Consider the following 27065-nt stretch of genomic DNA (forward strand, 5'->3'; position numbering starts at 1 on the left):
GTTGGTAACGTTCATCCGAAGCATGAATGTTACACACTTACAAGCAGAAAAGACAGACTTGCAATACAGTGAGACATTTCCAAAGTATTACAAACAACAAGCCACAATGCAAGCAAGACATGTGTGTGTTTAGTGCCAGTATCTTCCATTTTCCTATCTTACATATAACTTGAGTATGTAATGTGGAAATGGGTAATAAAGCACTTTTGAATCATTTGTTTATGTAAGACAGTTTTGTTTAATCTCTACCCTATGGGAGGAAGGTTCTCATGATGATTAAAGAGGAGCTCATTTATTTGAGGTAATCAGGTCTGCGTTTACCAACTTGTGAACTTGGCAAAAGGAAGTTCACTGAACTTAAATGTTTCATGGTTTTCTTCCTTGTAGAACTTTTTTTTTTGCATGCCATTCAATTCTCTCATGGTTTTGGTTATGTTCTGAGCTGTAGTCTGAATCATCACCTGCCGAGCATACAACGTTCCTATAGAGCAGTTATACCGATGAGTTAATGCGAAACAGTCTGACTCTGAAACTCAAGCACAATTTATGGAGGAGAATACGAGCAAGAAAGCACGTAAGAAAGAAGTAGGTTGTATCTTAACCACAACGAGTCAAAATTAGAATGTCCGTTAGGTTTTGTCGCACTTCCCGTGACTCAGAGACATCCTGTGTAGTTCTGTCATTCACAATAGTCTGTGTGTTTCACCTATATGAGATATCAGAGTAGAAAAAAATTGGCTAGATTGATCAGACTTTATTTAATTAAAAGACAACTGCTGATTCATAACAGTTGATGTCTGATAAACACATGCCAGATTTACAAAGTGTTCTACAGTAAATGGTAAAATAATCCTACATTTAGTTCAAGTCATTAAGACTTTCTATAATTCTTTCACTCCCTTTTTTTTTTTTTTTTTTTTGCTCTCTCGAGTGTACAAGCTGTGTAGTGTATTAGATACGTGTCACTGACCGTCACTCCTTCAAACCTGGGCGGTTCTTCCTACATGTCATGATGACACAATGTCGACTCACTTCCTGATTAATAGCTCCAGACCAGTTCTAACAGGAACCTCTGTAATATAAGCAAGTGTTCAGAGAGCTCTCTCTTCAGTGTGCTGTGCCACCTCACCCGGAGTGCACAGTTAGATGAGTTCAGTGGACTTTCAACAGCAGTGTAATGGATCTTCGTCAGGATCCTGTAAAGTGGTAAGTCTGAATCAGCCTAATGTGTGTTTGGCTGTATTCACAGGGCCATACCCGGGGTTGGAGTTTCCTTACAGAAGCCTTTCCGTGAATATCTGGAAGCACAGCGAGCTAAGCTTCATCACCCAGCTGGGGATGGCACACCTGCGGTAAGAACCACACGTGCTTCTCTTTTGTCCTGTTCAGGAAGAAATTTTCCGATGCAGGTTTCCTCCCTAAGTTTTGACTCTAGTTTGACACAGCAGTGATATAGCATTAAGATTTACTTAAATAGGAAACCTGCTTTTTAGACTTTAGTAGGCATTTTTATGCTTAGATCTTTAATTGGTTTCTTTAGAAGACTTTGAAAATTTAAAATGTTACTTTATATTTTAAATTTTATTACTTCTAGAAGAGGAAGTACATTTTTTTACTGAGATTAATAGATAGCGATCAGCTTAGTGGATGCCTTATCCGACAGTCCCATTAGTTTAATATCTGTTTGCTTCTTGTGTACAGGGTGAGAACTGGCTCTCCTGGGTCTTTGAGAAAGTGGTTCTCGTCATGGTCTGCTATTTCATTTTGTCCATCATAAATTCCATGGCACAAAGCTATGCCAAGCGGGAGCAGCAAAAGAAGCACTCAGAAGAGAAAACCAAGTGATAGACTCGCAGTTAATCATCTCAGGCTCCCGGTTTTGGAAACTAAGGAGTGTTTAACCCCTGAGGAAAAAAAAGCCGGAACGGGCACTAATTTACCTTGTGCTTTTTTTTTGTGTGTGTGTACTTTTTTGTTGTATTCCTTTCACGCACACACACACACACCCTCCCCCTTCCTTCAAGTTGTCTGTAGCTTTTGACTATTAAAATCAGATGTTAGAACTTTGTGTTTTTTACCTCTACAGAGATTCAGTAGAGACTGTGGACGGTAATACTCGTTGCAAAGCCTTATGCAACACTGCAGGGTCATGCTTCCATTGAACTGAATGCAGTTCTGATCATGTAGAATAATTTATTAAATTTCTGTTAACAGTGTGAATGGGCAGGATTACGTTTGTGAAAATGGTGATGCGGTGAGTTCTTTTCAGGGGCAGTTCTCTCTCTCTCTCTCTCAAACAAGATCTGGTTGGATTTTCATTTTCTTACACAGGGACAGCAATATATATATAAAAAAAATCTCTTGTGGCTTCTTAATTGCCTGCACATTGTGTAAATAATTTGTGTTTTAACATAGGTTATAATGCAAGTCTAAACCGACTTTCTGCCATATGTAATGAAACTGATGTTATTTAAATCTTAAAACTTAAAAAGCCTCATGAAACATCATATAGGCGTTTACCTTTATAAGCTGCCTCGATTATAATTATCATTATTCATTTTTTTTTCTGTCTTAATACATTTGATATAAAGCTAAAACTTGTAGGTCTTTCATAGACCTTGGTTTAATTCTGTTGGACATTAAAATCAAGTAATGCAACATTTGGTTACTTTTCATCATGTTCTAGCTTAGAGTCATGGTCAAGTCAAATGCTGCCTGCTATCTATAGACAGGATTTTTTTTTTCTTTTTTTATTCCTGAACATGTCTATCTTTTACAGGTAAGTGTAATTTCTAAAAAAAAAAAAAAAAAAAAACATTTCCTTTTAAATCTGAGTGGTTGGCATTGTAGGAGTGCTAGTGATTTTTATTGTACATTCTTCCATATATAACTTCTATATAATGTGAGATATAACCTACTGTGAAGTAGTTACATTGATAAGAATCAGCAGCAGAGGAGGTTTTGTAATGACTGATAAAATGGAACGGGGCAGGTTAGTATTTGTGAGCAGGATTGAAGGGAAGTTGAACAGTTTTGCATAATTCACCGTTGAGGTTCCTTTTTTTCAGGAGCACCATGTTCTCACACTCCCATCGTGTCAGATAGCTTATCAGACTGGTGTTGGCTCTGAAGTCGTAAGGCGACAACAGTCTGTAGGCTGACTGAAATTTTGGGTTTGTCACCTCCAGAGGAAATGAAAGAACTTCAGTTTTCTAGTGGCCACTTCTGCTTACAGTAACTTGCCTGGATTCCCAAAACAACAGTTATGAAAATGGAAGGAATTCTTATACAGGAGAAGTTACTCTACTTCTACCCATTTCTAAAGTGTGTTCGGACCAGTCAAATTTAGAGAAATGTGTTTTAGATTGATACATTTCACACTTTTCATGTCAGTATAGCATGAATAGATGTCATAACAAATGAGTAATTGCCTTTGAGTATATTTAAAATAAAGATGATTTGCATTTTTATTTGTAGGAGAAAAAGGTAGTTATTGAGCACTGGCATTGAACAAGCCTAACATAACAGACCAGGAGAGAGAAATATTCCTTAAATCCTTAGTGACAAAAATTTTTTTTTTTTAGAAGTTACAATTAAATATTCTGTATTTGTGTGGTTGAAATAAGTTTTTTGAACTAGAAAAGTTAAGTTGAAATGTAAATTTATTTAATACTATACAAAATTTGTAGAAAATAGAACAAGGCCAAACACACCCATTTTAAATAGTTTTCAGGCACTATTGAGTTAAAAAAATATATTTAGCTGTCATTTAAAATAAAGAAGTAGCATCAGAGGTGGGTGTAGCTGGAGACAATCTGTTCCAAAATGGTAAAGCTTTCAAGAAAATCTTCTTCTGAAATTCCAAATTTGGTGTATTGGTGAATATACGCCCTGTGAACACAACAAAAATAAATAAATAAAGAAAAATTAAAACACTGTAAATGGTTAGTGTGGTTTCTTCATACCTTGAGGCAAACATGTTCCAGGCCTTTTTAACAATATTATCCAGAGGATTTAAAAGTGACTGGCTATTGCTGATTAAAGTGGCCAACTTCTCATAGCCACTGAAGGGCACAGGGGAGTGCCATGTAGAAAAGTTGCCATTTGTTGGAATCCACGGCACGTACATCCCGGGCTCCTTAAAAGGCTCTGTCGATTAAACACATCATTCCACTAAACCAAACAATTCCCACAATTAATAGCACAAAAATTCGGTAACATTGTTCACAAAAAACAAATGACGATATTGAACATCTAATATACTTGCCTATATCGGCAGACGAAACATCTTTACCCCGCAGTATCAGAAGATTTGAGAGTGATCTGTTAAAACCTGTTTGTGAGTTCCTCATGCTCTCCGCACTATTCGACGGCACACACACTTTCCAATCGATACCTTAAAATAACAGCGTCATTTTATATTTTAATGGTTAGAAAAGCTTTTCCAGTAAATGTGTGCGTCTGTGTGTAAATTTTAAGAAATCACCTTCCTCCATTCTGGCATTGGCAATAAGCATTTGTCTTAAATGTTTGAGCAGTCCAGGCCAGGTGAAGGCACTGTAAGCCAGAGACGTCTGAGACATGTGAGGAATGTTCAACACGTTGAGCAGTTTGTACTCAGGATGACACACCAGGGAGCTCAGCAATTCCCCTGGACCAAGCAGAAAAACATGAGTTACAAATCACCTGTGACGCAGTTCTGATTCAATCCCTACAATCTATCTTTTTGTTTGTTTACTATGTTTGTCTTTGTTATATTTTGATGATTTCGTCACTTATTTCTTTTTGCTTGCCTCAGTCATAAAACATTTTCACTAGGCGGTTCCAAGGAAGACATAGTGAGGATGTAAAAAAACATGCACTCGTACAGTCGTGAGAAACAGGACATTCCAAACAGATGTCTGAATAGCTGTGTAACAGGTTTTAACAAAGCCGTTTGGACAGCTGACCCAGGACTTCTCTACAATATATCCTGTTTCTTAAAAAAAAAAAAGTTTTCCACTGAAACGGTTTGAATGCTTATATATTTATGAGGGGAAACCTTCCATGATTTGCTGATAGGGCCATGACCTGCGTACATTCACTTTTTGTTTTAAAATGAAAAACACCCATATTTTTGTTTTGCTAGGCACAGTTTAACATTCTTTTAGATGTACCATTTTTTTGTACTTCTAGTCAAAAATCTACATCCCCTTTTAATTACATTCTCTTAAATGAACCATCTACTCCTTAAAGGGTATAAAAACTAAAAAATTTTTGCTGCAAATAAAAGCAACACCTTAGCGATTAACAAAGGCTGTGAAGCAGCATGGTAGAAAAACCTTCAACAGCATAAATGCATAAGTACACACTGATGAAATTAGTTTGCTAACTGGACTAATTTAATCTAAATATTATTAGATAAAATATAATATACTATACTATGATAACGGAATTTAACATAAAAAAAGTTGAAATTGCTAAAGAGTCAACCGTTATGGAGCTGTTGAAACAGTAGAAATCACAGCAATGTTTACTAGTAACAGTAAAAGCATTTTCACACACAATGTGATGAGAACTCATAGGATTGAAACTAAACAGCTGTGTGGCCATAAGGAAACCATTTGTTAGTGAGACTCATCAGAAAAAAAAGGCTTGGGTTTGTTAATAAGTATAAAGATTGGACAGAGTAGAAAGGGAACCACATGAAGCGATGAACCTATAAATACATACTGGCAACTGTATCTCTGCAGGCAGTGTTATGATCTGGGGTTGCTTCAGTTGGTCAGGTCTAGGCTCAGTAACATTAAGTGGCAATAAAATGAAGTACTGATTGACCAGGTTATCACATCTCTGGAGTTTTCCTTCCCTAAAGACATGGCCATATTCCAGGACTGAGTGGTTCTGGGAGTATCAGGAATCATTTTCACACAAACTGGTCACCACATTGCACATAATCAGAAGCAGTCAAACAAAAACACATGGAACTTTTTTTGGCCAGACAGCAAGAGTATGTGCACAAGCACATGTGTACATACATTGTTGTGAAAAAGTATTTGTCCCCAACCTGTTTATACTCATTTATTAGGGGAATAAAGTTGTCAAACCCTACTGTACTTGGCCCTAGGTGTATGTGCCCCTAAGCCTAATAATCGGTTGTGCCACTCTTGGTGGCAACTGACGCAATCAATCAAAAGTTTGCGACAATTGACTGAGTCTTTCACATCACTGTAGGGGAATTTTGGCCCACTCTGAATACCTCACAAAAAGTTAAACTTTTGTCTCTTTAGTCCGCAGAATATTTGCCCAAAAGTCCTGGGCATAATCAAAAATATTTTTTTGGTAAATGGGAGACGAGCCTGTGCGTTCTATTTGGCCAGCAGTGTCTTTTTCTTATTGTACCCTTACTGTATCGTTCTTAGTGTTTCTTATAACACAGACCATAACTGATGCAAGTGAGGCCTGCAGTTCTTTAGATGTTCTTCTGGGTTCTTTTATAAGCTTCTAGATGAGTTTCGTTGTGCTCTTGGAGTGATTTTGGTAGGCTAGCTACTCCTGGGAAGGTTCACCACTGTTTCAATTTTTTTTTTTTTTTTTCGAATTTGTGGATAATGGCTCTCACCATGGTTTGCTGGAGTCTTAAAGCCTTAGTATGAGCCCTTTCCAGACTCCTACATGTAAATTACCTTGGTTCCCATCTGGTCTGGAATTTCTTTAGACCATGTCGCACTATAGATCTTTTAGCATGCTTCACTTTGCCAAACATGTTCTATTCAATTAATTTCTTAACAATTTTATATTTTGTATTTACACTGGTTAAAAAAAAAACCCAGAAGGGGGCAAATACTTTTTGACAGCACTGTATGGTGGATCTGGAGGTCCAAGTGTATTCCAAAAGTAAACCTGTATATGACAGTAAAACTATAATACCTATGGGGTTTCTGCTGTAGTGAGCAGGTGAGTCTGCGGTGTATGCTGGCTGCAGCACGCTGCCCAGTTGATGAGCGATCACCTTGTTAAGGTCAGAGATAGAGATGTGCTTGATGTTCATCAGCTGGCTACAGATTTTGTGAACCGTATCGTTCTCGTGCACCACAAGTGCATCGGACAACGTGTAGAGACGAGACAGAGTGAGAACAGAATTGTAGTTTTGCACAATAACCTACAGAGGGAATAGAAACCAAATTATTTAGCATTTACATTAAAAAAAACATTTCACTGAAACCTATTAAACACTACTTTGATCAAGTTTACCTCTCCCGTTCCATAGGGCCATGTCAGGTGATTAAGAATAAATGAATGTGGATAACGCTCTCGAAGACACTGGGTGACATAGGTGCCCACTCCAGAACCCGTACCCCCTGCCACGCTCATCATGGCAAATATTCCTGCAAGGCGATCGCAACGTTCCACCTCCCGCCGCACCAGATCTTCCACTGCATCCTTGTGCTGAGGGCCGTGAACGCAGAAACTACGGAACAGTAACAACTATGAAGCACAATGCAACATGATAAGGCTAAAATATATGGTACACTAAAAAGAACAAATATACAAAGTCGTATAAATGCATAAACAGAAGAGTGCAGTATGTTATAAAATAGGGCTGTGTATTGGCAAGGGCCTCACGATACGATACGTATTACGATACATGGGTCACGATACGATAAATCACGATATATTGCGATACAATACATATTGTGATATATTGCAATAGTTTGTATTAGTACGTGTGTCACATTATATTGACAACTTGATAAAGTAGGCAGACGAATTAAAATTCCAATTCCAATTTATTTTCCATCCATTCCAATTCATTAGAACGGCACAGTGTGATTGAAGTCCATATTGTTATAAAACACTTAACACTTAAACATTCAACTAAAATGTATATGCCACTAAAGTTACATATAAATTAAATAAACAGTTTATAAAACCAAAATAAATTTAAGCAAAAAAATTTAAGTTCATCAAGTAAACATAAAACTGGAACATAATGCTCTAATATGAGGTATTCATTGTCACCAAACTGTTAGACCAAAAAAACTCTTGCCTCCAAACTATTAGAAACTTAAGTGTAGTATCGATACTTGAGGTTTGACTATCGATACACTATCGTAAAATAAATTATCGCGATAGTTGGAAGTATCGATATTTTTGCACAGCCCTATTATAAAAGAGCACTATACACAAATACACAGTATAAGGATATCAATATGTTCTTACCCATTTGCCCAGTTGTTTCCAGAGCCTTGTTTCTGGCAGAAGTGGGATTTTTCTGCGTATCTCCATTTTCCTGAGCTTGATGCCTTTGTTATGGCTTGAGAAATTACTTTGGGCTCCATGTCAATAAGAACTGCACGTGCCACCAGCGCTAATAAAGAAGCAGCACATTTAGAGTTTTTTTATGGCCAAAAGTTTTTGGACACCTGACAGTAATGCTCATGCATGCAGGGTAAAACTAATACAGTAACCTTCACTCTTCTGGCAAGGCTTTCCACTAGATTTTGCTGTGTGGCAGTGAGGAATTTGTACCCAATCTTTTACAAGAGCCCTGAGCTCCCGCTTTTATGAGTTTTGCTATGAATTGCTGGGGTTTTAACATCATGGCTTGCCTTGCCTCTAATATGCTTTGTCATCGGCTACTTTGTAGCAAAGAGGCAAGAAGACAAAATACGGTGACATTATATAAAGGCAGGTAAAATCTGATTATTTGGTATTGGAAGACCACAGACTCCAGATTATTTAAAATTGTTTAATGTGTGCTCCGAGTGACCTGAGATGCCTATGGAGAGATATGTAGCCTACATGTAGCTTACTACATATTACATGAAATGTTCACTTAAAATCATTAATTTCTCTTACAGTTAATTTGTGTATGATGCTCGCAGATGATGCTAAGAACATGCATAAATTATCTTATCTTATTAACACAAATTACAGAAAAAAATACTAATGTTCATTTACCAGCGATATAATTCTTCTTTTGCTTCTGTTGCAATTCCTAGCTTTGTTGTAGATCTCTGTGGTTTTCAATAGCCCTGTGATTGGCCAATGACTTCAGAAATGTACAGCAGACCTAAGGTTTTTGAGCATACTCTGTCTTACTGTACAACTACCTGCAACTCATAATTCATAGCAAAAATCAAGTCAGAACCAGGCTTTAGTTAGATCAGGTGCTGGTGTAGTCAGCGTTTAACGTGTTCAGTGATGGTCAGGGCTTCAACCATGACAAACCATGAGCTCACTTTGTGCAGAGGAGCAACGTCACAGCAAAACAGGTTTGGCCTTCTTAGTTCCACTCACTCATTTTCTATGTCGCTTTACCCTGTATACGGGATCGCAGGGGGCCTGGAGCATAACCCCGGGGTCACAAATTACAAGGTGGGGTATCCATCAAAGGGCATAAACACATTCATTCAGACACTATGGGCAATTTGGGGATACCAATTAGCCTAATGTGCATGTCTCTGGACTCAGGGTACCTGGAGGAAACCCATCAAGCACAGGGAGATCATGCAAACACCTTGCACACAGACCAGGGGCCGGAATCGAACCCGGACCCTGAAGGTGCCAGGCCAACGTGTCGTCTCCTCTAAATTCCAATGAAAGGAAGTGGTTTTCCTACAGCTGTGTGATTCCAACATTATGAGAAATCCTCGAGGGAAACACAAACAGTCAAGTGTCCAAACGGTCAAGTTCTGATCGTAGTGTAACTACATGATAAAACGTGTAACTTTTGAAGTATGCTCATTTCTCACATTATTACTGAGACTTACCTCCGTCTGGATTCTCGCTGAAGAATCTCTCATCACTGCACTGCTTGTATGTTTTTGCATTTGCTCCAGAGGAGTCTTCATACACAGCGCTGAACAACTCGGGTCCAATCTGATTCCCACACTGGCCCAGCTGCACTGTCACAACCGACATGACAGGCGCTGGACTAAACTATTACTGCAATTACTGCTTAACTACAAACTACAGCAGCAGTCAGACCTGACCTGGCCATGCCGGTTAGTAACAGCACACTTGTCTTGCTAGCTAGCAGCTAGTCACGTGTCAGGCAAATAACTCGGCTCTTTCAGTCGACTCCTATATGTGAACTTTGAGAGGAAAGTCGTTTCCTTTCATTTATTTATTTATTATTTTTGGTAAATGCAAGCAATGTCGTTACTTCCGTAAATTAAGTTTATCAAACTTTTTCCATGGAAACTTCTGAGCTGTTTGTCCTTACATCATACATCTTTATTTCTGTACGCCAACCGCTCAGTACTGGCCACTAATAAATTATTTTACATATTTTACAAGTGAAGAGTAAAATATTACACTGAATAACACGAGTCGTATTCCGTGGGTCATTGTTGGTTTTTTTTTCGGATAAACCTTCTCCTGCTGGTTCAAATTATCGCAAACTTTAAGAGGTTAAAACAAAATGGCAACGAATCACTAAAGTGCCGAAAGAGTCGACTCTTACTGATGAACTGAGCCGAATGATCTGATTCACTGCAAAGATCCGGAATTCCTATCACTACTAGCAACAGGTACAAAACTTTCCTTTTGTCGCTCAAAGCAAAAGCTGTCTGCTGTCTGTCTAAGTGACCGGTAAAAATAGTACTTAATAGTGATTGATTGTAAAAAAAAAAAAAAGCGGAATGATTAATAAATATATATATATAAAAAGGCAAATGTTGACAAATATTAAGCTTTTTTAGGATGACTTGTCAACTCTGGAAGTTGCAGACCATATCCCCCATGATCCTCCATCAGCGAGTTGGTCACGTGACTCCGAGTCACCATCTCAGATGCGTTTGATATTATTGCAGCTCACCTGTCTGCAACCCCACCGTTCCCTATAAATAGCCCAGTGTGCGCGATCGTGTGGGACGTGCTGTTTTAGCAGGTATGAGCATAGTTTGCTGTGTGTTTCTTTTAATTTGTTTGCTCCATTCGAATAAATAAATCCATAAAACATGCACTTGCATCCTTCTGTCTGTTCATTCACTTCATAATAGGCCAAAGGGTGGTGGACACCTGACCATCACATCTACATCATGTCCTTGTTAAACATCCTAGTCCAGACTATTTAAGTCAAAGTGGACTTTTAATTGTGCAGAATAACAGAACACAGTTATGAAAGTAAATCTACCTTTATTTCTCTATATAATACCTATATACAGTACTACACTAATGCACTTATCCCAGAGTTTCACCAGTAGGAAGTTTTCCTTAGTACACCGGAGCCATGATCAGAGTGCCTGCTACATGTCGGAAACCTTGTTCTCCCAGGAGCTCCTTTAATGGCCAAAAATGTGAAAATGACTTGGATTGTACTGGGGTTGTGTCAATAACTCCTAGATGAGTTCCCGTCATTTGCAAGTGTTGATGGTGAATGATTGTGTGTACAGTTTCTACAGACAGATGTGTCTCTTCTACAAGTTGGCATAAAGTTATCCCCTGATTTTCAAGAATCTGGCATTCCACTCATTGAATGTTTAATGGAATGACAGCAGTGGGCATTGAGCCTCCTCCGATTGGATCATCATTCATAGACTTACGATCTAAAAGTATTCAGTTCAATTTGCTAATAGTCTCTATCATAAACATACAGACATACATAAATACAGTATACGTGTGTGTGTGTATATACACTCAACAAAAATATAAACGCAACACCTTTGTTTCTGCTCAGATTTTTCATGAGATGGACTTAAAGATCTAAAATTCATTCCAGATACACAATATTACCATTTCTCTCAAACATTGTTCACAAATCAGTCTAAATGTGTGATAGTGAGCATTTCTGCTTTGCTGAGATAATCCATCCCACCTCACAGGTGTGCCACATCAAGATGTTGATCTGACATCATAAGTAGTGCACAGGTGTACCTTATACTGCCCACAATAAAAGGCCACCCTGGAATGTGCAGTTTTGTCTCGCAGCAAAATGCCACAAGCATTGAGGGAGCGTGCAATTGGCATGCTGACAGCAGGAATGTCAACCAGATCTGTTGCTCGTGCATTGAATGTTCATTTCTCCACCATAAGCCGTCTCCAAAGACGTTTCAGAGAATATGGCAGTACATCCAACCGGCCTCACAACCGCAGACCACGTGTAACCACACAAGCCCAGGACCTCCACATCCAGCAGGTTCACCTCCAAGATTGTCCGAGACCAGCCACTCAAACAGCTGCTGAAACAATTGGTTTGCATAACCAAACAATTTCTGCACAAACTGTCAGAAACGTCTCAGGGAAGCTCAACTGCATGCTCGTCATCCTCATCGGGGTCTTGACCTGACTCCACCTCGTCGCCGTAACAGACTTGAGTGGGCAAATGCTCACATTCAATGGCGTCTGGCACGTTGGAGAGGTGTTCTCTTCACGGATGAATCTCGGTTTACATTGTTCAGGGCAGATGGCAGACAGCGTGTGTGGCGTCGTGTGGGTGAGCGCTTTGCTGATGTCAATGTTGTGGATCGAGTGGCCCATGGTGGTGGTGGGGTTATGGTATGGGCAGGCATCTGTTATGGACGAAGAACACAGGTACATTTTAATGTTGTGGATCCTGAGGCCCATTGTTGTGCCATACATCCATGAACATCACCTCATGTTTCAGCAAGATAATGCACGGCCCCATGTTGCAAGGATCTGTACACAGTTCTTGGAAGCTGAAAATGTCCCAGTTCTTGCATGGCCAGCATACTCACCGGACATGTCACTCGTTGAGCATGTTTGGGATGTGCTTGACTGGCGTATACGACAGCGTGTACCAGTTCCCACTAATATCCAACAACTTCGCACAGCCATTGAAGAGGAGTGGACCAACATTCCACAGGCCACAATTGACAATCTGATAAACTCTATGCGAAGATGATGTGTTGCACTGCATGAGGCAAATGGTGGTCACACCAGATACTGACCGGTTCTGAGTCCCCAGACCCCCAATAAAGCAAAAAACTGCACATTCCAGGGTGGCCTTTTATTGTGGGCAGTATAAGGTACACCTGTGCACTACTCATGATGTCAGATCAACATCTTGATGTGGCACACCTGTGAGGTGGGATGGATTATCTCAGCAAAAAAAAAGTGCTCACTATCACACATTTAGACTGATTTGTGAACAATGTTTGAGAGAAATGGTTATTGTGTATCTGGAATGAATTTTAGATCTTTAAGTCCATCTCATGAAAAATCGGAGCAGAATGACAATACTAGCTTTTTATACCCACAGAATGTTAAAATTGATGCCACATTGAAAAAGGTTGTCTTTTGGGATTGTGTACACACCTGTACACAATGAGACCATTACATGGAAAACACAAAATGAGGTGTGTCTATTACCTCAATACATCTGCCTCCCTATCCCAAAAATGTCTAAAGTGAAACAAACACCGTATGTATGACATCCACCAAGTCTCTCAGAATATCCCTAACTTATTGCTTATTGTGAGTAGTTATTATTGTTATATAATATTTAATGTAAATTTAATCTAGGGCATGTTTGCATGTCCTTCCTGTGCTTTTTGGGTTTCTTGCAGGTACTCCGGTTTCCTCCCACAGTCAAAGACATACAGTACAGAATAGGCTAATTGGTGTTCCCAAATTGCCCATAGTGAGTGAATAAGAATGTTTATGTATATGTGTGTCCTGCGATGGATTGGCACCCTGTCTTACAGGGTGTATCCCATCTCATGGGATAGTATGGAGTTAATTATGTGCCAAAATTTAACAAACAAACACAATCTGCTTTGCAAAGAAAAAAACGACTTTCTCACAAATGCAGCGTTTTGCAAACAAACACAATCCGATTTGCAAAGAAAAAAATTCAACTTTCTCACAAATGCACCCTCCGTATTTTCTCACAAATGCATCCATCCGTATTTTCTCACAAATGCGCCCAACCTATTTTCTCACAAATGCAATGGAGCAACTTCCTCTTCCAAAACAGCAGATGGCGCTATCGGTCAATTTACTCTATTCTCCCAAGACCTCAAACAACGTGTTTATATGGTTTACCCTTATGTCCCATAGGAATATGAGTGGGGAACAGTTTTGAGGTGTCCATTATATATCCAGACAGCCAGACATATTAACACTCCACTATCTTAAGGATAGAGCCCTGTAGGGGGATAATACAGTTCTATCAAACCACAGTTGCATTTTAATTATATAAATATATAATAAATATAATAAAATATAATATAAATATAATAATTATAATTATCTATTGAATTATTAACTATAATTAGTGATCATATCTACATTTAAATAATCTGTGTCTGTGGTACAATCATACATTGTAGACAGCTGTTGCAGCGCGAGGTGTAGATACAGTAAGATGCAAGAATCATTGTATTAGACTGCATGAAATTTATGAATCTTTTTACAAGCAGGTTTGTAATAGAATTCTGTCTGTAATTCAGTATGTTTACTGTTCATTTATAGCTTTTCCCCCATATAACTTTGTTAAAGATTATTTAAATGTAGATATGATCACTAATTATAAAAGATTTTGATGCATCATGTCGCATAAGTCTGGTATGGATATAAAAAGCCAAACATGATGGCAGTTCTTTCAGCCTTCAATAGTCAATTAAAATGCAGCTGTGGTTTGATATAACTGTATCCCCCTACAGGGCTCTATCCTAAAGATAGTGAAGTGTTAATATGTCTGGCTGTCTGGATATATAATGGACACCTCAAAACTGTTCCCCACTCATATTCCTATGGGACATAAGGGTAAACCATATAAACACGTTGTTTAAGGTCTTGGGAGAATAGAGTAAATTGACCGATAGCGCCATCTGCTGTTTTGGAAGATGAAGTTGTCCATTGCATTTGTGAGAAAATAGGTTGGGCGCATGTGTGAGAAAATACGGAGGGTGCATTTGTGAGAAAATACGGATGGATACTTTTGTGAGAAAATACGGAGGGTGCATTTGTGAGAAAGTTGAATTTTTTTCTTTGCAAATCGGATTGTGTTTGTTTGCAAAACGCTGCATTTGTGAGAAAGTCTTATTTTTCTTTGCAAAGCAGATTGTGTTTGTTTGTTAAATTTTGGCACATAATTGACTCCATAGGGATAGGCTCCAGGCCCCCCACAACCCTGTATACAGGATAAAGCGGTATAGATAATAAGTAAATGGATGAGTGAGTAAATTTAATTTAGTTATTTTTATTAAGGTGGTGTAGTGGTTAGCACTGTCGCCTGCACCTCCAGGGCCTGGGTCAATACATTTTGTTCTGTTTATTATCAGCTTTAAACTATGCGTCGATTTTACCTTACAAGTCTTTGTGAATGAGATGTTCCTACTCTAACAGCACCTTACAGTGTATTAAAATGAGCAGTAATATATGCAATATTTAAATGCATTATTACAAGTCTGTGATTTAATTTACACTCAGAGCTACTATTTTTTATTGTTGCTAAACAGACTTTACTTGACTGTCTGAATATTAGACTCACTGCTTGTCTTTAAATTAATATTAATACTTACATTTCACCAAGTACAGACATCTATAAAACCAAACAACAACAACTAAAAATAAAAATTGGCAGAGTGGTACAATCTTGTCCTATTTGTGCAAACAGAAGGATGTGTTTTGTTTTCATACAAAACTAAAACGCACCTCTGGTAAAGTTACATTGTTCTAAATAATGTAAATGTAAATATTGTGATCTTAAAACCTGACCTTAGTTAAACAGTGTATAATATTTTTATTTAATAAACAAGTTATGTCTTTGTCAACTTAAATATAAATCAAGCATGCAATTATATACCACATTTTTCGTTGTTCTCTCATTTAACCATATATTTTACTTAGTTATGGTTCTGAAACCTCCGAAACCTTTCGCAAGACCTGGTGATGTTCTGTCTGTGCCACAGTGTGCATCTGTGTCTATTTTTACTGGAGGTACAGTATACTGTATACATGATCTGTCCTAAAAGGGCGCGTGCTTTTCCCACTCCGCCATGTGGAGGCGTGCTTTATGCACCGTAGCGCGGCGCACTGCGCATGCGCAAAGACCTAGCTGGTCATGGCGACGGTGCGTTCGCGTCCATGAGGCGGGAAGCACAACCTCTACTCGCACGCTGCAAGTGGATTAAACGCGCTGAAATAAATCATGGCCGGTGTCTTCGATATTGATCTCGATCAGCCGGAGGAAAATGTCTCTGACGACGAGCTCGAGGAGGTAACTGTCCTTCTTGCTCATGCTGTGCATGCTTGTTCCAGCCCTGCCAGCTAGGCGGTTAGCTTGCATGCTAAACTAGGCCTGCTTTACTTAAATGCCGAGAGATGTTAGGCCTCAGCTGTAACTAAATGCCCGTTTTGTGACAAGAGGAGGAGGGGGGAATCCCACCCCTGCGCTACGATTTGCCAGTAGTTCAGGAATACGGGCAAGTTTTATCTGTATTAGCCAATCACTACAGAGGAGGCCGGGTTGTTCCAGGAATACGGGTGGGGGAAAAATTAAAGCTTAACCGCAAAGCCTGGTCGAAAACAGCTGAGAAGCTCTAGCTAATGTGCAGTGTAAATTTCAGCTAAAAGTAAAGTCGCGACCATAAATAATATTTTATAACTTGATTACGCATATATAAGGACAGTGCAATAATTTTCCGTTTCTCACCCCTCTTGTCAAAGACACGTTAAGTGTTAGTGCTAATTGTAGGTGTGCCGCGCTGAGCGTTGCTAGCCTAGCCGCCTCCCCGCTACCTGTACAGCGGCCAGTTTGATCGCGGCTCAGTCCTCGGTTATGCATATGTACACTACACAGTACACTAGAAAGTGTGCAGAATCCTTTATTTTATATTGCATGAAGTGCGCATATGGAGGAAGTAGAGCCGTATATGTGATTAGATTGCGTTGTTCTGCGAATCAAGTGACTTATTCAAGCCTTGCTGCTGCAAAGTTCATATAAATCACATACAGCTTCTTGCTGCAGATAACTGCAGAGATGTTTAAGAATTGTAACCAGTTTATGTATAAATTATTGATACAAATGTTTAGATTCTTCTTCTTTTTTTATTTAATAGGTATGTATGCCTTTATTTTAGACACATAAAATAAAAACAGACTTTTGTTAAACAGTGTATGATACTTTATATAATAAACATTTTGTCTCTTTCGATTGAAATATAAATCAAACATGCAATTATGGAACAAAATATTTTTTGTTCAAGTATTTTTAATAATCAATTACTGATGAAATAAAGGCATAAAACTGAATGAGTTGTGTAAATGTTGTATATTTGGTTGAGTTTTTTTTTTTTTTTTTAATAGATAGAGCAGTGCACATTTTAAACCTCAGTGGTAAAATCTATGAACACATGGATAATAGAATGATGTATAATGTAATATAATGTATGCTTCACACCGTATGCTTTGTTGGAACAAAAAAATGTAAATATATATTTATGGAAAGCGGGAATAAATACTATGGTAATCACCATGGGCATCCAAGGCCCCTAGCTGAAATACAGAGGTTTCTAGATAGATGGATGGATATATATATATATATATATATATATATATATATATATCCATATATCAGTAGTTTTTAACACTATGGTCTAAAATGCTCTATAATTACATTTCTAAAACCAAAAATAAGTTTTAATGCAAAGTGGTAGACACCTTTTTTAAGTTTGATTAGATTTCATTATTCTTCATGTCAATATTCAAACCTTTCAGCAAAGTTCATGTAAATTAGAAGGGTATCATCTTCATGATGGAGATAGATAAATAGACAGACAGACAACATACAGCAACAAAATTTAGTGAAAGTTTTTTTTAATAACAATTATAGTGTTTTACAAAAGTGCAGCCAGGTGGGAACCTAAAAACTGTAAATTTTCAGAATATGCTCTTAGACTACTTCACCTAATTAAAAAAAAAAAAGTTTTATATGCAATTATGTAGAAAGTAAAAACTGTAAATGACAATTAGTCTAGAGCGCTATGGACGTTTTCATTTATGTCTTAATTTACAGTAATGCTTTCAAGACAAGTGATTAACATATTATAAGTTACTAAGATATATTAAAGAGCCTAGTCTGACTGTCCAGGCTTGTAGACACTCTGTATGGAACGGTTTAAAGGTCAGTGTTAAAGTTTCTAACCAACCATGCGGGAATGCAGATGTGTTATTTATAGTGGACCAAAGTTAATTTACTGTGTTTTTTCAATTTTTCTCCCTAAAGGCACAGATTAACGATATCATGGATCAGCGCAGTGGCTTTGAATTGTAAGTCTTCTTCTTATGATTAAATTTGTTAATTAATGTATTTGTAATTCAAAGTTTAAAGCAAATAGTTCTGCTGATGTTTCATTCTGCTTGCACAGTCAGCCTGTCAGATTGTCTTCAAGGCATGCGATTGCGGGATGTTCATATTAATCCAGTATTTCCAGGTTACATAGTCAGGAGATGTATCAGTAGCTTCACACTGCTGTGAAATGACACCAAAACTAAAAATGCACCTCCCCTCCCCCCCCACCAGTAACATGGACGACTGCGAAAAGATTGAGATCTCTGAGGACAGTGTGAATCAAGGTACTGAGAGCATACGTCCTGAGTGCTTCGAGCTGTTGCGTGTTTTGGGGAAAGGCGGCTATGGAAAGGTACATTGGCATAATTAAGCACTTTTATAAAATCCTGGTGATAAATTTGAATCAAAATTAAACACGCACTAATTTTGTTACAGGTATTCCAGGTTCGGAAGGTGGCCGGTGCCGGATCAGGGAAAATATTTGCTATGAAAGTCTTAAAAAAGGTTTGCGTTTAAACATTTGCAGAATTAACGAATATAACATCTTTTTTTAGAGGGAAGAATTATTTATTTATTTTTTCCTCTTTGTGACTTTGCAGGCCATGATTGTCCGCAATGCCAAGGACACGGCTCACACCAAGGCTGAGCGCAACATCTTGGAGGAAGTGAAGCATCCTTTTATCGTCGACCTCATTTACGCCTTTCAGACCGGTGGCAAGCTTTATCTCATCCTCGAATACTTAAGTGGTCAGTAAAACCACGCCCCGTCTTAATTCTAAGAAACTGTTGACGCCTCAGTTCTGTTGATTTTTCCCGGATATTTCTGGATCTGTCCCGTTTCATTCATGTGCACTGGAATTGCTTCTATGAATGCCTGCTTTTCATCGAGAGCTGGAGCGTTTACATTGCTTATGTTCATGCAACGCGTTCAGGTTCACACCCCTCAGTGTGTAAAATGCGCAGTATTACAGATATTTCTGTTGGTTGATGTTAATACGGTTTGATTTAACATTTTGTTGCGCTCATTAACTGTGCCAGAGTCCATTTGAGGTGGTCTCGGGCACGGATTGGATCAGACATGGAAATCGTACCTGAGCACAGAAGTAGCTTGCTGTTTAGTTGTCAGTGCTGTCAGCCTTCTTTGAAATCTCTGTTTACGTGTTGAATGCAACAATCCCATCCTCTGACCTACACAGCCATTGCTGATATAGTAGTAAGGCATGTGAGAGAGTTGCTCTTGACACTGGCAGCTCACAAATCAAATAGGCGCATACTGCCACCCACTGTATCGGATCAATCGTGCTTAGTGTAAAAACACCCTCAGTCAACCTGACTTACTGACTAAATTCCGAAATCCTCTTTTTAAACAAAGATTTTGTAAAGTTCCCAGTTTTTTAAGGAAAGTTTGCAGTTGTGCAGTGAATTCACTGCACAGGTGAATTTAAGAAGTGTGAACAAAGGTTTTTCAGCAACAGGCTGCAAAGAGCCTAAAGATGCAACTTAAAAATTGGTTGTTTAAATAACAACCTCAGCAGCAACCTTATTTCCCCTCTTGTTTGTTCTAACCACTTAGCTTTCAGCATCACTAGTATACTAATCATTGGCCTGATAATCTGTCATCTCTCACTGGTTCACGCCTTAAATTACATGGCTCTTCTTATGCTGGAATGATCCATAGGTCGCTGTGTGACAAACAAACATTCCCTTGAAATTGGTCAGGTTTATCTAGTCAGAACTAGATTGAAAATGAGAGCCAAAGAAATGTCCTTGAAGAAGCCTAGAAAACTATTTTTTAGTAGTACAAAATATATAAAAAATACAAAAAGGGACTGTATAACCTGTACTGTGTATGTTATGTTCCAGCACGTCTGAACCCAACTTGTTGTAGATTTTGTTCTTTTTGTGAATTCAATCTGAATTCCTTAACATTAGTGTCTTTCATTATTTACAGGCGGGGAACTTTTCATGCAGCTAGAAAGGGAGGGCATTTTCATGGAAGACACTGCCTGGTAAGGATGGAGCTTAAACTTGTTTTTGGACTAATTTGACTGATTTCAGGATTTTCCCAACACAAAAGGAAAATAGAAGAAGAGTTGTAATACTAAAATAATCAGCACACATGCAATTTTATTATAACTATAGCATTTACGATTTACTGTTATTATATTATATAAGATCTTCACTTTCAGACATAGAAAGATCAGATGAGCTGTCTTGATTGGCCAAAATGAAATAAAATCACCAGAATGATCCTGGAGGCTTTTTACTTGCAGCTTTTACTTGGCAGAAATTTCCATGGCCCTCGGCCACCTGCACCAAAAGGGCATCATCTACAGAGACCTTAAACCTGAAAACATCATGCTCAACAGCCAAGGTAAAATGATGTCCTTTGTAAATCCTTTCTCTGTTGCTGTAGGATTCCGGTTTATTGAATCGAGGAAAGATTTTTTTTTAGTTGCCATTTTTGAAAGTTTGCTTTATTTTTTTTTTTGTTTTTTTGTTTTCTTTTCTTCTTCTCCTCCCAAAGGCCATGTGAAATTGACTGACTTTGGACTGTGTAAGGAATCTATTCATGACGGGACGGTCACTCACACGTTCTGCGGCACTATCGAGTACATGTAAGTCATTCCAAAATAAGTGGGTTTGTTTAGCATTCACAAGGAGTCAACCTGTTAACAATCAACCTGTTAACTAATTAATTTTAAATAAATTGGCTTGTGTTTTTTGTTTTTCCTCCTGCTTATGAGTTTTTATTAAAATATTATCAATCATTCAGAACGGTGATCTAAATAAAGACAGAAACTATAATTTCCACCAACACTGGAGGTAGATAAGGGTTTTTAAAGGTTTTTATTGATGTATTCACCATATTGGTGAAGGAAAGCACAAAAAAAATCAATCACTTCATCAATATCATGACTGTTTTATAAAGTATTTAATATGACTTTGTTATATGTCTATTTAAGCAACATCTTCCTTAGTCTTTCTCTTTTGGTGACGTCCATAATAAATGTTGTTATAATGTACCATATACATCAGTACTTGTATAATGTTAGTTGCATTTAGTATATTTACTTACAGTTATGTTGAGTTTAAAATTACAGTTCTGTACGCTTTACTTTTTATACAAGCAGACGACACCGATATACGCTCCTGCAGGGGTCTCAATTTAGCACTTGCTATGTCTTTGTTTCTGCCTGCTTCTTCTGTTATGCATTTTGTTTAACTTCTGGATCAAAGCCCAGGTGGGAACTGTGGAGCAAGCACAGAGCGCCTAGGCAGTTTTGTGTCCAATTGCATGCAGGGGTAATTTGACTCTCAGCCGCATTATCTGGGTGTGTTGTGTCCGACTTTTTTTCTTAGTACTTTTTTGATTCTAACGTTTAATTGTACATTTAATCTTTAAAAGTTTAGTTAGACTAAGAAAAAGTCATGTATACATACTGACTGACTGAGTGTCTGTTTACCATGACAAAATCTGGGTACAATGTCTAATTTGAAAGCATGTTAGAAGGGGTGGTACTTGAAGGAACTTTGCTTTGACTACCGGAGAGTTTAGAACTGCACAGATTATATCCAGGTTAAACAAATGGCTCAGCTTTTGCTATATTGCAGAGAAAAAGACTGATTTTTGGCTGTACATTTGGGTGATGCCTCATACTTTGGTAAAATGCAGACAACGAAATCCATTAAGAGTAACAGACTGTATGTTACTGGATATTTTTTGAATTGAAATATTTCATGTTGTGATAATACTATAGTTTAAATAATACAAGCCTGTTGTAAATCATAATGGGGAATGTAATTGAATACTTTGCTCTTGTGGATAAGGGCTCCAGAGATTCTGACGAGAAACGGACACAATCGCGCCGTCGACTGGTGGAGTCTTGGGGCCCTGATGTACGACATGTTAACTGGGGCAGTGAGTGAGATTTCTCATATTTTCACGTTTAATTAAATGGGTATCACCTTTTGTTGTGTTGATACACCAGCCAGAAATGGACAGTTTGTTTTTAACTGTTTTGTAATAAGTGATATCTACATGTATTTCATATTTGTCATGAATGTTTTGAAAATTATCTATCGAACCCACAACGTTAAATAATTTCTCAACTTTACATCCGTCAGAAGGAGACACAGGCAAAATGGCATGAAAGGACGGAAAATGTATCATTTTGTATGATCCAAAATTTTAAAAATCGGTAGTGATGCTTAAAAGCAATAATATCGCACTGTGCCAAAACACAGCATTAGAATTGAACAGAGTAAAACATTTTACTGATAAGGGCGTTATACCGTATATCCAAGTATTAGCTTTAAATTAAGCAACATGCAGACATTTATTTGTAATATTTTAAATGAAAGATTTGCATCAGTCACCTAAGTTAGCTCCCTAGCTTGACACTAACAAATTCCGAACCAGTCTCCTGTTCATTTGGTTTAATTCTCGCTTCGGGTCCATGCGCATGGAGTTTGCATGTTTTTCCTGTGCTTGGTGGGTTTCACCCTGGTGTCCTGGTTTTCCCCCACAATCCAAAGACATGCAGTATAGGCTAATTAACATTCCCAAATTGTGTGTGTGTGTGTGTGTGTGGTGAATTGGCACCCTGTCCAGAGTGTACCCCGCCTTAAGCTTTAAGTCTCTTGGGATAGGTGACCATATACAGGATAAGCGGTATAAATGATGAATGGGGAAAAAAAATAAACTTGTTATAAAATAAAAAATTTTCTTTTCTTTTTTCTCTCTGAACTAAATCTTTTGGTACATGCTGCCTGTTTATCTTATTATTATTATTATTATTATTTATCTTACCTTTAAGAGTGCAGTGTTTGTGAGTAGCACATGCTGTCGGAGGCGTTTATCAGATTAAGTGGGCCGTGTTTTTCCTTGGTATTGGTTCAACATTTACATAATTTACAAATATAATTAATTTTTGTTTTAATTGAAGATTTAAATATGCACATGTATGAACATGTACATGTAGCTTTACTATATCATTAGTATTGTTGTGTCAAACCATTAATTAATTTAATTATTAATTAAAATGAACTGAATTAATGGCTAAAGTCTTCAATTGCTTTTGAATCTTTATGCACTTTTCATTTGACTATACAACACGTAACTGTATGAATTTAATTATGCCTTCGTTTACACTCCAAATGGCCAGTTTATCATGTAGCACACTGTTTTGTTGATTTTATTTTTAATGTGTGCTAAGACTGAATCTGTCTGCTTTTCTAGCCACCATTTACTGGGGAAAACCGGAAGAAAACCATTGACAAAATTCTTAAATGCAAACTGAATCTCCCACCCTACCTCACACATGAAGCCAGGGACCTGCTTAAAAAGGTAGAAAATCACGTACAGCGACAATGTTTTTAATATAGATTTTTCTTTGAAACTTGTTCTGTTAGATTGCTTGATGTTTATATTTTTCATTCACCCAGCTGCTAAAAAGAACTGCCTCATCTCGTCTTGGAGCTGGACCCGGGGATGCAACAGAGGTGCAGGTTGGTAAACACTTCTTTCATGTTAATAAAAGCTGCTCTGTTCATATTGCCTCTTACATGAACTTTTGTTAATTTAAACACTACAAAATAAAAGTTCTCTGCATTCTATGGCTCGTTGATTTTCTTAGACTCATCCTTTCTTCCGGCACATTAACTGGGAAGACCTTCTCGCACGGAAAGTAGACCCACCTTTTAAGCCTTTCCTGGTGAGTTCTTGCATGCTCTTGTTCCTTTACACTTTGTTTCTATACAGGCTGGCAAAGCAGGGGCTAAGTACATTTAATTAAGTTGAATGATTTCGGCTCTTGCTTTCTTAGCAATCTGCGGAGGACGTAAGCCAATTTGATTCGAAGTTCACCAGCCAGACTCCTGTAGATAGTCCTGATGACTCCACACTCAGCGAAAGTGCAAATCAGGTCTTCCTGGTAAATCTGCTTTTTTTTTTTTTTTCATTTTTCTCTCTCTCTCTTTCTCTCTCATCTAAATGTACTAAGAAACTTTTTCAGAATTCCTTGAATGTGATCATATTTAAAAATTTTCAGGGCTTTACATATGTAGCTCCATCAGTGTTGGAAAACGTGAAGGAGAAATTCTCATTCGAGCCAAAAATCCGATCTCCTCGCCGCTTTTTAGGGAGTCCAAGAACGCCAGTGAGGTAATCAGAGTTTAATATCTGTATGCAGGTCTGCTTTGTTGTGTGTCGCCGAATCGGTTTTTGCATGCCAGATTTGTGTGTGGGGGGAGTGCAGGCAGCCTGACTGACCTGACGACACATTAAATATTTAAGGTATGAAACATGACTGGACATGCTGTTAAAGAAAAAGAGTTAAATATGTGGTAAAGAGATACAGCCCTATATACGGTTAAGCAGAAGTTTATCATTTTTCCAAGATCACTTCCGGAAGTTTTATTCTTTTTATACTTCAGTAGTTTGACAGCAAATGGCAATGTTTTTTATTTATTTATTATTATTAATTATTGATGTATGTTTGTTTTGTGCATGTTGTGGAGGTTGGCACTTGTTCTTATCACTTGTGTTATAACTGCTACAAACATTAACCTCACTACCCTCTCTTTCTTTTCTTTCATGAAATTAATGCGATTAAATACTAACCAATAGCCATCTTCCCATGGCAGAAAGTTAAAATCTGAAACTAAAGAAAAAATTTAAAAGTAAATTGAAGACTGTTACAAAACGCTGATCATTGAAACAGTTGCGCCATATGATGAGTGAATTATAAGCCAGTGATTTGCCTTGCAACTGACATTACTGTCAAAGCTGCTGCTAACAAACATCTGACCCATCAGACTCAAGAATTCAACAGTGCTGTGGTATTTTTATAATCTATTTGTTTTCTGGTCTTCCAGTCCAGTGAAGTTTCCTGGTGATTGTTGGCCTCGCTGTCCTGGTATGCCTGGCTCTTCCAATCTTCAGTCCCCCTCTGAGCATGCCATGGAGGTGTCCACCGCGGATCAAATGGAGATCTCAGCCAGCACCGAAGTCACCGCTCCACTACCCATCAGACAACCCACTGGCTCAGCCATGGGTGCGTTCAAACAGCAGGCGTACCCAGTTATGGCAAAACGGCCAGAGCATCTACGCATGAACCTATGACCTGTAACCTATGACCTAGAGATTTACTACGATTTGCTCTCTGTTTCTTTTATATGAATACTAGGGGGGGGAGGGAAGAAAAAAAACAACAAGAATTCCCTACCATCACAGAACCTAGTCTTTACTGATCTGATGAGCATGTGCGCTTCATTGATCTCGAGAAACTGCTTCAGTTCCTCACGTCCCAAAAACCTCAAGCCCACGTTATTATCAGATGCTTTGTGTCACATCAGATGGATTATAAGGCTTGGGAGTTCTTTTGGATGATTTTTTTTTACATGATTGTACCATCAAAAGAATATGAAACACATGAACAATAATCAAATGTCTGGCACAGTTTGCTCAGTGTGCAGACTAGGTGCTCTGTGCAGAATGATCAAGTGCTGTTAAGGAATTGCTTCCTTGTGGAATTGTTTGTGTTTTTACAGTATTGCTTGGAAAGCCAGAATGGCTCTCTGTTTATTAAAAAGAGAAATGATTTGTAGGGATTCCATGAACAGAGCAGAGGTTGATAAGTTGGCATAAGTCTTATTCTCTTTAAACTGTGTACGTCCCACGGTGATATTTAGATGATGGGTCATTACACAAATGCCTCAATAAAAAACAAAGACATTTGACTTTTAAATCTTTTTTCGTGTTACATATGGCCCAAATTATTGAGATGCATATTCACTGGGTCCTTAATTCATTTTTTTATTCCCTTGCATTTTAGAAGTTGATCATGCCAGATGTGTTTTCCAATCGTGAACATCGAGTGCAAGACTAGAGCATTTGTAAATGTGCTCTTGCCATAGTTGTACATTTAAATAATTTAAACTGCATAGAGCCTTTACAAGGTTGACTAATGTTTGACACAAGGCCAAAGATGCTTAATAATACACAAAATAATGTTCTTAATATTTTTGCCAAGATTGTCTAACCATTTTAAGGGTGTTTTTGGTGTTCATAGGCCTCAGGTGACCTTGTGTTTGAGTCAACTACTCAGTATGATAGTGAATAGTCACTGTGAAAGGTTATTGTTTATGGTTTAGTTTTTCCATCTGGAAGATTCAGCATTGCATATACAGTGCAATTAAAATATTCTGGATTTTTTTTTTCTCTATAATTAAATTCTAAAAGTGAAACTTGGGAATTCTTTACACTTGAAGTGAAATATTTTAACAGTTTTTAATTTTCTTTTCGATGATTCAGCTCACAGCTCGTTAAAAAATAACAAATCTTAAAATATTTCTCAGAACTGTAGAATATTTCAGTTTGGAAGTGAAAAGTGTGGGAGGAAAAGCTTTATAAGCAACACAGATGGCCCTGCCTTTAAAAAAATTAAAATGTGATTAAAGAATTTCGTAGAGTTTCACAAGGAGTAAAGTGAGGCTGGAGTCCCTGCATCAAGAGCCCCCATGCAAAAACATCATCTACAAATGTGTTCCTCATATTAAGCCATTCTTGACTGGACTGTTGCTTAGTGGTCTGAAGTTCTCAATCTAATTGCAATTTCCTGACCATTATATTACTGTGCTTGATTGGTCAGCCAAATCACCTGACCTGAACCCCGTTGAGAAATTACGATTGTTAAGATGAGAAAACCCTGACTGAACAATGAAGATGAGCTAAAGAATGCTATTAAAGCATCCTGGTTTTAATACCTCAGCAGTGCCACAAAAGCCCTGACTGAATTAATAAATGAATTAACATACA

General features: G+C 37.9%; 3 protein-coding genes across 3 annotated transcripts in view; 2 read left to right on the forward strand and 1 right to left on the reverse strand.

Moving 5' to 3' along the window:
* Positions 1-3936, forward strand: part of vmp1 (vacuole membrane protein 1) — a 30787-nt gene extending 26851 nt beyond the window's left edge. Inside the window, exons 11-12 of the mRNA XM_053507227.1 lie at positions 1250-1352; positions 1702-3936. Coding sequence (XP_053363202.1) covers positions 1250-1352; positions 1702-1845 — 247 coding nt within the window. The 3' untranslated portion in view covers positions 1846-3936. The remainder of the gene's footprint in view (positions 1-1249; positions 1353-1701) is intronic.
* tubd1 (tubulin, delta 1) lies at positions 3645-10288 on the reverse strand. The gene is made up of 8 exons (XM_053507226.1): positions 9756-10288; positions 8203-8350; positions 7234-7450; positions 6910-7141; positions 4487-4651; positions 4268-4396; positions 3966-4149; positions 3645-3891 (listed from the first exon to the last, which is right to left on the reverse strand). The coding sequence occupies exons 1-8, from the start codon at positions 9904-9906 to the stop codon at positions 3789-3791; spliced, it is 1329 nt and encodes a 442-aa protein (XP_053363201.1). The 5' UTR covers positions 9907-10288; the 3' UTR covers positions 3645-3788.
* Positions 10289-15990: 5702 nt separating this feature from the next.
* On the forward strand, positions 15991-27065 carry rps6kb1b (ribosomal protein S6 kinase b, polypeptide 1b). The gene is made up of 15 exons (XM_053507592.1): positions 15991-16171; positions 18179-18222; positions 18476-18596; positions 18680-18748; positions 18844-18991; positions 20196-20253; positions 20518-20618; positions 20772-20862; positions 22076-22166; positions 23487-23594; positions 23693-23755; positions 23884-23961; positions 24073-24180; positions 24298-24410; positions 25124-27065. The coding sequence occupies exons 1-15, from the start codon at positions 16103-16105 to the stop codon at positions 25368-25370; spliced, it is 1509 nt and encodes a 502-aa protein (XP_053363567.1). The 5' UTR covers positions 15991-16102; the 3' UTR covers positions 25371-27065.

Source organism: Clarias gariepinus, chromosome 11 (assembly GCF_024256425.1).
Source record: "Clarias gariepinus isolate MV-2021 ecotype Netherlands chromosome 11, CGAR_prim_01v2, whole genome shotgun sequence".
Lineage (NCBI taxonomy): Eukaryota > Metazoa > Chordata > Actinopteri > Siluriformes > Clariidae > Clarias > Clarias gariepinus.

What these genes read in the sequence shown, in the direction of transcription:
- rps6kb1b (XM_053507592.1), top strand. Translation starts at nt 16,103, where the DNA reads ATGGCCGGTGTCTTCGATATTGATCTCGATCAGCCGGAGGAAAATGTC. An exon ending in TTCATGGAAGACACTGCCTG is followed by an intron (nt 20,254 to 20,517) that starts GTAAGGATGGAG and finishes TTTTACTTGCAG; the next exon opens with CTTTTACTTGGCAGAAATTT. An exon ending in CATCATGCTCAACAGCCAAG is followed by an intron (nt 20,619 to 20,771) that starts GTAAAATGATGT and finishes CTCCTCCCAAAG; the next exon opens with GCCATGTGAAATTGACTGAC.
- tubd1 (XM_053507226.1), bottom strand. Translation starts at nt 9,906, where the DNA reads ATGTCGGTTGTGACAGTGCAGCTGGGCCAGTGTGGGAATCAGATTGGA. An exon ending in GGAAACAACTGGGCAAATGG is followed by an intron (nt 7,451 to 8,202) that starts GTAAGAACATAT and finishes ACTGTTCCGTAG; the next exon opens with TTTCTGCGTTCACGGCCCTC. An exon ending in CTACAGCAGAAACCCCATAG is followed by an intron (nt 4,652 to 6,909) that starts GTATTATAGTTT and finishes TGCTTGGTCCAG; the next exon opens with GGGAATTGCTGAGCTCCCTG.